Source organism: Giraffa tippelskirchi, chromosome 6 (genome assembly GCF_054371585.1).
Source record: "Giraffa tippelskirchi isolate mGirTip1 chromosome 6, T2T-mGirTip1v1.2.pri, whole genome shotgun sequence".
Classification (NCBI taxonomy): Eukaryota; Metazoa; Chordata; class Mammalia; order Artiodactyla; family Giraffidae; genus Giraffa; species Giraffa tippelskirchi.
Genome location: NC_137280.1, coordinates 106,746,156 through 106,755,698, shown reverse-complemented (window position 1 = coordinate 106,755,698; position 9,543 = coordinate 106,746,156). Strand labels below are relative to the sequence as shown.

The 9,543-nt window shown below is 40.6% G+C and overlaps 1 protein-coding gene across 3 annotated transcripts in view; it reads left to right on the top strand.

Annotated features, from left to right (window-relative positions):
- The first annotated feature begins 297 nt into the window (after nt 1–297).
- Nucleotides 298–9,543, top strand: part of SNX2 (sorting nexin 2) — a 55,699-nt gene continuing 46,453 nt past the window's right edge. For all 3 annotated transcript variants that reach the window (XM_081499029.1, XM_081499030.1, XM_081499031.1), the window contains exon 1: nt 298–427. In XM_081499029.1, the coding sequence (XP_081355155.1) occupies nt 320–427 (108 nt within the window). In that variant the 5' untranslated portion in view covers nt 298–319. The remainder of the gene's footprint in view (nt 428–9,543) is intronic.

Genomic DNA, 9,543 nt, shown 5'->3' with positions numbered 1-9,543 from the left:
TAGTCCCGCTAAGGAGGGGACAAGGTACTAGAACGCCAAGATTCTTCCACCACAGACAGTAGAGCAAGTAGGCGGTAAAAAAGTAGCCGGGACCAGACCTGGAGGTGGAAGCAGAGGCAAAGGGGCGGGGATGAGCGCAGTGAACTCGGGACTGACGCCCTTGCGAGGCCGGGGGCGGGGCCGCGCGCCGCTGGGCGGGGCCGCGCGCGGCGAGCCAGGGAGGCGGGGGAGCCCGGCGGCCAGCGCGCTAGCCTAGCCGTGCGTGCTCACGTGACAGGTCCGCGAGGTCCCGCTCGCGCAGTCGTCTGGGCGAGCGAAGATGGCGGCCGAGAGGGAGCCTCCTCCGCTAGGGGACGGGAAACCCACCGACTTTGAAGAGCTGGAGGACGGAGAGGACCTGTTCACCAGCACTGTCTCCACCCTAGAGGTGAGACCGCGTCGCCGTGGGTGCTGCGCTCCGTTGCTGCCGCGCGTCTCACCTTTTGGTGCTTGCCCTGCCTCGACTTGACCCTCCGCGTCCCCCCCCCCGCCCCCAGGTTTGCCAGGACCCGGTTGGGGCGACACCTGTGACGCGGGGCCCCACCACGCGTACCTGTCATTGGGCTGGAGTTGGCCTGGGCGGCCAGGCCTGCTTAGGAGAGCGAACTGCGGGGCCGGGGGCCGACCTGATCCCCTGAGGGCCGGGACCGCACAGAGCATCGAGTGTCCTTTCGCCGCTCAGCTGGCCCCGCTCGGTGTCACTTGCGCCTCTTTTTCTAGAGCTCTGAAGGTCTTGCCTTGGGTCTCAGCACACCTCCTCGCGCTGCCGGGCGACCTCCGCAGCCTCTTTCCAGAGGTGCTTGCTTTTCCCTTCCCAAGGGAGGGTGTGCCTCTGAAAAGGGAGAGCAGTGAAGAGAGCGCGCTGAGTGGCCGGCGCGCTGGAGGGACCGGACTGCTAGTTCCCCTTGAGGGAGGTACCTCTGTTTTAGACTGTTAAATAGGTAAATGAATTTGGCCGCTTTTGCTTTAGTTTCTAAGCCTTTTAAGGATCATAGTGTTGATAAAATACAAAGTTGAAGAGAGGGAGTAGTCCAGGAAACTGCTGGCCAGTGGGGGAGGTTTTTAAGTTACCAGGGGAGAAATAATAGATCCTCACTCCTTTTTCCTCTTTTCTCGCATGATCAGCGATCTCTGAAGCTACGTGTTCCTGTTTTTGTCAAAGGAAACGCCCTCTATGAACTTAACTGTATTGGGCCTCCTGAATCCACTTCATGTTTCAGTTGCTTTGCCTTTGATGAGAGCACACACACACCTGATAGCCGAAATTTAAGTGTGTGTATGTGTATTAAAATATAAGCAAATTTCCCAAAGAATTGTTTACCTTAGACTATACTTCCTTATAAAGTGCTTTTTCAATAAGCTTCCCTAGCTTGATCGACTCTGCACCAAATTAATTGAAAATCATTGTAGAATATCCTTTATTTAGCTTTGAGTTACGTGGAACTGGGAACTTCCCTGACCGTTTTCAGTACTGACCACATTCTGCTAATTGTATATGCGGATTCCTGGCCAAACCTCACCTCTCCTCAAGATCATAGACTTCTTGAGGCTAGGGGTAGTACCTGGATCATCTTTGTGTTCCTCACAAAATCTCGAACATTTGTATTTTGCAAATATGTGTTGAATGGATTGTCAAAAACAGCATCTCCTAAGATTTAATAAAAATTATCTTGCACAGCAAATTACCTTTTGGGGGTAGTATCCTTGTAGTCCTGTATACTCCACAGTTACTTACATGTTTTGAAAGGTAATGTCTATGCAGGATCGTAAGACCTGGATTCCCTGTGGGGCTACAAAGATTTTCCACCGACAAGGATCGGAATAAACTTAACATAGTGTAAACTAGAATATTGTGAACACTAAGCATTCTGTTTAATTGAAGTCTTTTTAAAGTTGAATAAAAGCAACTACAGTTTCTGTTTCCCATTTGGATGGGACTGTTTGATAAGGTTGTGTGTTTTTTTTTCCCCTAGTTAAAGTCTATAGAGCTCTGAGTATGAATAAATGTATTGTAGTCAGTGCATTATGAAAGCTTTCTAAAAAGTTGGTTTTGTTTATTCATCTAAACCCTTTATTTCATGAGACTCAGGATATTTTAAGGTAGTATAACTGTGAGGCTTATAAACTCGGAATTACTATTTTTTGCTTTTCAAGCTGTTTGGGAAAGGATACATAGCAGTACTTACTAGTATGCCAAAGCTGCTCTAAAGGAGTATTTTTTCAGCATGTCACTTTTCTTTTGAATAGAATAGTGCTTCTCAAACTTCAGTGTGGAGGAGAAACTATAGGATTCTTGTTTAAAATGCAGATACCTTGGCCTCACTAGAATCTGCATGCTTTCTAAGTGTTCTCTGTCGTTGCTTTTCAAACTTCATATGTCAGTTACCTGGAGATCTTGTTAAAGTGAAAATTTTGATTCTGTAGGGCTGGGATAAGCCAGTGTTTTTCATTTTTAACAAACCCTCATTGTGACATTGCTTCTAGTCCATAGACAAGGATGAGTTGCAAAGCTCCAGGTGACTCTGATGCAGATCATCTGCTTTGAATAATTATTTCCTAAGCTATAAATTATAATAGACATAAAAATTAACATCTTTCTCTTTTAAAAAAAGTTTTAAAAATGTTCATGTAGGAACTTTCTCCTTTGAGGGCATTGGGAGTAAAAAAAATCTATTGAAATCCATATAAGTAAAAATTAAATTACACACGGCTTCAGTATCATAATTGTTAACCTTGTAATGACTGTACAACTTAGTATATATGTATGCTGTGAGTATATTTTAATCCCAGTATTAAAATCCTTTCTTTTTAAAATGAAGAACAGTCACATAAAACCATGTTCAGTAGTTAAAGCATATTTGAAACATCTAGTTGTATGTTTCTGTTGTGACTGTGAAACAGAGTGGTGAAGGGCTGGCATAGGGGACAGGGAAGGAAATGAGAAGGGAAAAAAATCTGGCAAAAGCTTGTTCTTTTTTGGTACCTGAGAGGCTTTAGATGGCTTTGCAAAGCTGCCTTAAAAAAAAAAAAATGGTACAGTCCTAAGGTTAAGAGGTGCTTGCCCTAAAGTAACATGAAGTAGTAAGGCCATACCTTTAAAAAGTCAGGAAATTTATGTATTACATGCCTGTTCTCTTCTTTCTTTCTTTCTTTTTGGTTGCCCTGGGTCTTTGTTGCTATGCAAGGGCATTCTCTAGTTGTGATGAGCGGGGGCTCCTCTCTCGGTAGTAATCTCTAGGTGCGCGGGCTTCAGTAGTTGCGGCTCCCAGGCTCTGGAGCACAGGTCTAGTGGTTATGGCACACAGGCTTAGTTGCTCCGCAGCATGTGGAATCTTCCTGAATCAGGGACTGAACCCATGTCTCCTGCACTGGCAAGTGATTCTTATCCACTGAGCCACCAGGCAAGCCTTGGTCCTTTTTTTTTTTTTTTAATTTTTGTTGGAGTAAGTTAATAGTTGATTTGCAATGTTGTTCATTTTTTAGTTCATGGACCTTACAGTTCACCCACTTAATATGTACAATTTTGTGGGCTTTGGTATATTCACAGATATTGCAACATTTTTATCACCTCAGAAAGAAACCCTGTACCCTTTAACTATCACCCCGGTCCCCATTCCCTAAACCCCTCTGCCCTCAACCTTAGGCAACTACTAATTCACTTTCTATCTATGTATTCCCTATTCTGGACCTCATATGAATGAAATCATGTAATATGTGGCCTTTTGTGACTGACTTTTTTCACTAAGCCTGATGTTTTCAGAGTCTATGTATGTATTCCTTTTTATGCCTGAATACCATTCCATTGTGTGGCTATACCATATTTTGTTTATCCATTTTGTCATTTGTTGGACATTTGTGTTGTTTCCACATTTTGCGTATTACTATTGCTAGATCATATGATGACTCTGCTTTTAATCAGTTGAGAAATTGCTGGAGTAGTTTCTCAAAATGGCCACACCATTTTACATTCCCACCAGCCATGTATGAGGGAACCAATTTTTCCACATCCTCACCAATACTTGTTATTTGACTTTTTTATTCTATCCACCATAATGTTTGAGAAATGATATCTTAGTGTGGTTTTGATTATATTTTCTTTTTTATGAATTTAAGTTTTTATTTGTGTATTTCACTTAGTGCTGTGACAACAAAAATGACATCTGTATACCAGAACATACATATATCAACAGCAAGATTGATTATATTTTCTTAAAGACTGTATGAAGTCTTTCTTAAGACTTAAGACTATATTAAGACTTTCTTAAAGATTATATTTTCTTTTCAGGTTCTTGTTGGCCATTTGTACATTATGAAAAAATGTCTGTTCAGAGCCTTTGCTCATTTTTTAGTTGGGTTGTCTTTTTATTTATAAGAATTTTCTTGTGTATTCTAGATACAGGTTCTTTGCCAGATACGTGATTTGCAAATGTCCTCCCATTCCATGAATTGTCTTTTCATTTCTTAATGGTGTCCTCTGAAGCACAAAGTTTTTAAAAATTTGATGAAGTTCAGTTCATATACTTTTTATTTTGTTGCTCATGCTTTCAACATCATATATAAGAATCCCCTGCCCAATCCAAGATGGTGAAGGTTTCCTCTAAGAGTTTTATAGTTTTGGCTTTGGTTTGTTTTGAGTTGACATTTGTATATGTATGAGAAAAACTCTTTTTTTTTGCTTGTGGCAGTCCAGTTGTCACAGCACCATTTGTTGAAAAGACTATTTGTCCATTGAATGGTCTTGGCACTCTTTCTGAAAATTGGTTGACTATAGATGTTTGCACTTGGTTCTTGTACTAGCCTCTCATCTTAAGGTCAACTGAAGTTAAGCTGAGTATGCTGCAGTTTCCCTAACGCTGTCACATGATAGAGTTTATAGAATATTTCAAATGAAATTTCCAGATGGGAGGTTCACAGGTCTTAGCATTCCTTCCCCACCATTTAACCCCATGCCTGCTCAGAAGATGCTGTGCTTGGTTGATTTCAGTAAATACTTGACTATTCACTCTCTGCTGTACTTTTTAGATGATAGTGGGAGTACAGATATCAACTAGATATCAGCAGATCTTTGAGGAAGAAAAATCTCTGGTGAAGAAGAAAGAGAAGTATAGAAAACTCAGATCCAAAGAGATTGTGACTATGATCTGAAAACACCAATTTTCACTGAAAGTACCAGTGAACTGGGGGAGATTGTTGACTCCTGTCAGCATTCGTGACACACAGTACATGAACATAAATGTTTCTACTGGCTAGGAAAAGCCACTGAGATGGTAATATTTAAGAGAGACTTTAAAGGGTGGAATGAAATTTTCAATGTGGGAAAATAGCAAATGTCACTTACGGTTCAGTCCATATTCTAAGGAACCATAAATAATTTTGAGTGGCTCTATATAAGATGTTACAGGTTTATGTGGTGAGACTGTGCAGAGCTTTGAAATTTGTTACATAGGTGCGTGAGAGCCCTGCAAGATTTTCAGGACAGTAATATGATCGCCTTGGAAGCTTAATGTTCTGGCAGTTTGGGGGATAAATTTGTAGGAAGTATCATGGGTAGGTTGATGAGCTGGAGGTTATTTTAAGTCTAAGGTTAAAGACCTCAAGAGGAATGGTGCGATTAATAAAGGCGAGAAGGAAGTTGATACAATAACAAGATTAAAAGATGGCCATCTTAACACTTTGAATGTCTCAGGGAAGGAGTTATAAATTTGTTTCATTTGGGAATAAGTTGCATCAATGAAGAGACTTATCAGACAGCTAGAAATCCTGAATGGAGTAGAGATACAGATTCAATCCAGTTTGTTGAATGGTGACACTAAACTGACCTGTGGAAATCTCGTTCTTGTCCTCATGGAGTGTATGAATGAACAGGAGTCAGCATAATAAACACAGCTTTGTGAAAAAACACCTGCAGTACCAGGTGATAATATGTGTAACTGAAATATGTACATGGTACAGAAATAGTACCGTTACTGTGAGGATGAGATGATTGGATAGCATTACTGACTTTGTGGACATGAGTTTGAGCAAACTCCAGAAGATAGTGAAGGACAGGGAATCCTGCCGTCCTTCAGTCCACGGGGTCACAAAGAGTAAGACACGACGTAGCAAACAACAGCAGCAGAAATAGTATAGAAACCTGGAGTGACTTAATTGTGTAGAAGTGATCTTTGAAACCTTGAAAAGTGGATGCCATCAACAGAGAGCAAGTAGAGAAAGACTAAAGAGTCTGTTGATAAAGAACTGAAGTTTAGTATCTATTGTTTCAACACAACAGGTAGTAAAAGGGTGTATCTTGTTTTCCTAGCTCTGTCTTCTAATCTTTAGATTGGCATCCATCTTAAAAAAAAATTTTTTTTTTAATTTCATTATGAATTACCTGTTTCAGAGGAAAGACATTTTGTGACCAGGTATTTAAAGACAACTGCATGGGAAATACTAGAAAGAGATTTATGACAAGGTATAACTAGTTGACCACTTGCCCTGGAAACTATTAAATATAAGGACTGAACTACTTTTAGTGCCTATAAAAAAATGTTACTCTGTAGTTGCTTGAGGCAGAGGTGCTCAATTTTTTTCATTTTTTTCCTGAAATAGAATAATTTTTTTTCTTTTTTTCCTTTGCCATGCCACATGGCTTGTAGGATTTTAGTTCCCCGACCAGGGATTGAACCCAGGCCCCTGGCAGTGAAAACATGGAGTCCTAACTACTGGACCACCAGGGAATCCTAAAATTTGTCTTTAATGTTAATTTTCGAATGCCCACTTCCCTATACAATTGCACTCTTGTGTTTTTTCCCTGTGATGATAGTTTTTAGTTGTGATAAAATTTACCTCAGTAAAGTTCACTACCACCTCATTGAAGAGGCATGACATTTCTATCACCTTCTAAAAATTCTCTCATGTAGTTAATTCCACCCACTTCCAGCCTCTGGCACCCACTGATCTGTATTTGCCTATCGTTTTGTCTTTTCCAGAATTTCATATAAATGGAATTTTATTTTGTACAAACAAAACTGTGAAACTTTCTGAATGAGACTTCTTTAACTTAACCACCCATAACATAACATCTGATATTTATGGATGTTGCATGTATCAAGAGTCCTTCATTTTTTTTGCTGAATTTAGTATTGCATTGTATTATGCATCACAGTTTTTTGTTGTTGAAGAACGTTTCTGTTGTTGACAATTTTGGGACATTAATCAATAGAGATGACATAAACATATATGTACAGATTTTTGTATGAACACAGTTTTCATCTCCTTTGGGAAAATACTTAGAAGTAGGATGGCTGGTTTTGTGGTAAATACATGTTTAACTTTCTAAGAAACTGCCGAACTTTCTGCCAGAAAGGTTTGGGGTAGGGGGATAAGGCAAAGGGAGATGAAGTTATTTACTTTTAGTCTTGCAGGTTGATGGCTCTTTAATAATATAACTCAAATTATAATAGGTATCTGTAGTAATAATATTGGGTTGGCCAAAAAGTTTGAAAAAAGTGAGTGACCTTTATGGCCAGCTCAATATAACTCAAGACCATGTCCATTAAGACAGAGTTCTCCAAGTCTGAGAACTAATAATATATGGTTTCACTTAAAGAAAATCATGATATGCTCTGGAGCAACTGATCCCGTGTGCCACAACTGTTGAGCCTGTGTGCCGCAGCTGCTGAAGCACAGGCGTCCTAGAACCTGTGCTCTGCGACAGGAGAAGCCACCACAGTGAGAAGCCCAAGCACAGCAACAGGAGAAAAGCCTGCACGGCAGGGAAGACTCAGCACAGCCAAAAACAAATAAATAAAATTATTCTTAAAAAAACTGATAAACAAAAGCATGATTCTTCAAGACAAAAGCATGTTACGGTATGTTCCTCCCATCATAAAAGTTGCTTTAATATTGAAATCTTATTCCTATTTAGAGAGCTTTGTATATATTTATTGAGTGTTTGAATCCTGAAGGATCACCTGAAGGAACCTTAGGTGCAACTGATTTTGCCTGTTTTAGTATCTGGTCAGGTTTTCATTCATTTTATCTCTGAAATCTAATAACATTATAAAACATTCTGAGAAAAAAGAAAAAGAGACAGTTTTCAATGGCGTTTTGAGCCATTTTTTAAAAATATATTTGTTTATTTGGCTGCAGTGGGTCTCAGTTGAGGTGCTCAGGATCTTCGATCTTTGTTGTAGCATGCGGGATCTTTAATATGACATGCGAACTGTTGGTTGCAGCATATGGTATCTAGTTGCCAGATCAGGAATCGAACATGGGTCCCCTGCATTGGCAGCTTGAAATCTTAGCCACTGGTCCACCAGGGAAGTCCCTTCATCAATGGTTGAGGATTCAGTTGTTCCACATCCTTGTCACTATTTGTTAGTATCAGTTCTATTTCAGGCAGTGGCATGCTTTGTTTGTTATTCAGTCGCCAAGTCTTGTCCAACTCGTTAAAACCCCATGGACTGCAGCACACTAGGCTTCCCTGTCCTTCATCATCTCACAGAGTTTGCCCAAACTCATGTCAGTTGAGTCGGTGATGCCATCCAACCCATCTCATCCTCTTTCGCCCCCTTCTCTTGCCCTCAATTTTTCCCAGCATCAGGGTCTTTTCCAGTGTGTCTGCTCTTTGCATCAGGTGCCCAGAGTTTTGGAGTTTCAGCTTCAGCATCAGTCCTTCCAATGAGTATTCAGGGTTGATTTCTTTTAGGATTGACTGGTTTGATCTCCTTGCTGTTCAAGGGACTCTTGAGAGTTGTCCAGCACCACAGTTCAAAAGCATCAGTTCTTTAGCACTCAGCCTTCTTTATGGTCCAACTCTCACATCCGTACACGACTGCTGGAAAAACCACAGCTTTGACTGTATGGACCTTTCTCAGCAAAGTGATGTCTCTGCTTTTTAATATACTGTCTAGGTTTGTAATAGCTTTTCTTCCAAGGAACACGCAGGTGTCTTTTAATTTCATGACTGTAGTCACCATCTGCAGTGATTTTGGAGCCCAAGAAAATAAATTCTGTCACTGTTTCCACTTTTTCCCCATCTATTTGCCATCAACTGATGGTACCAATGCCATTATTTTTGTTTTTTGAATGTTGAGTTTTAAGCCAGCTTTTTCAATCTCTTTCACCTTCATCAAGAAGCTGTTTAGTTCCTCTTCACTTTCTGCTATTAAAGTGGTATCATCTGCATATCTGAGATTGTTGCTATTTCTCCTGGCAGTCTTGATTACAGCTTGTGAGTCATCTAGCCCGGCATTTCACATAATGTACTCTGCATGTAAGTTAAATAAGCAGGGTGGCAGTATACAGACTTGATGTACTCCTTTCCCAATTTGGAACCAGTATGTTTTTCCATGTCCAGTTCCAACTGTTGCCTCTTGACCTGCATACAGGTTTCTCAGGAGACAGGTAAGGTGGTCTGGTATTCCCATCTTTTTAAGAGTTTTCCACAGTTTGTTGTAATCCACACATCTGACTTATGCTGGCTTGAAAGAACTGATCTTTAAATTTTCAGGAATTTTG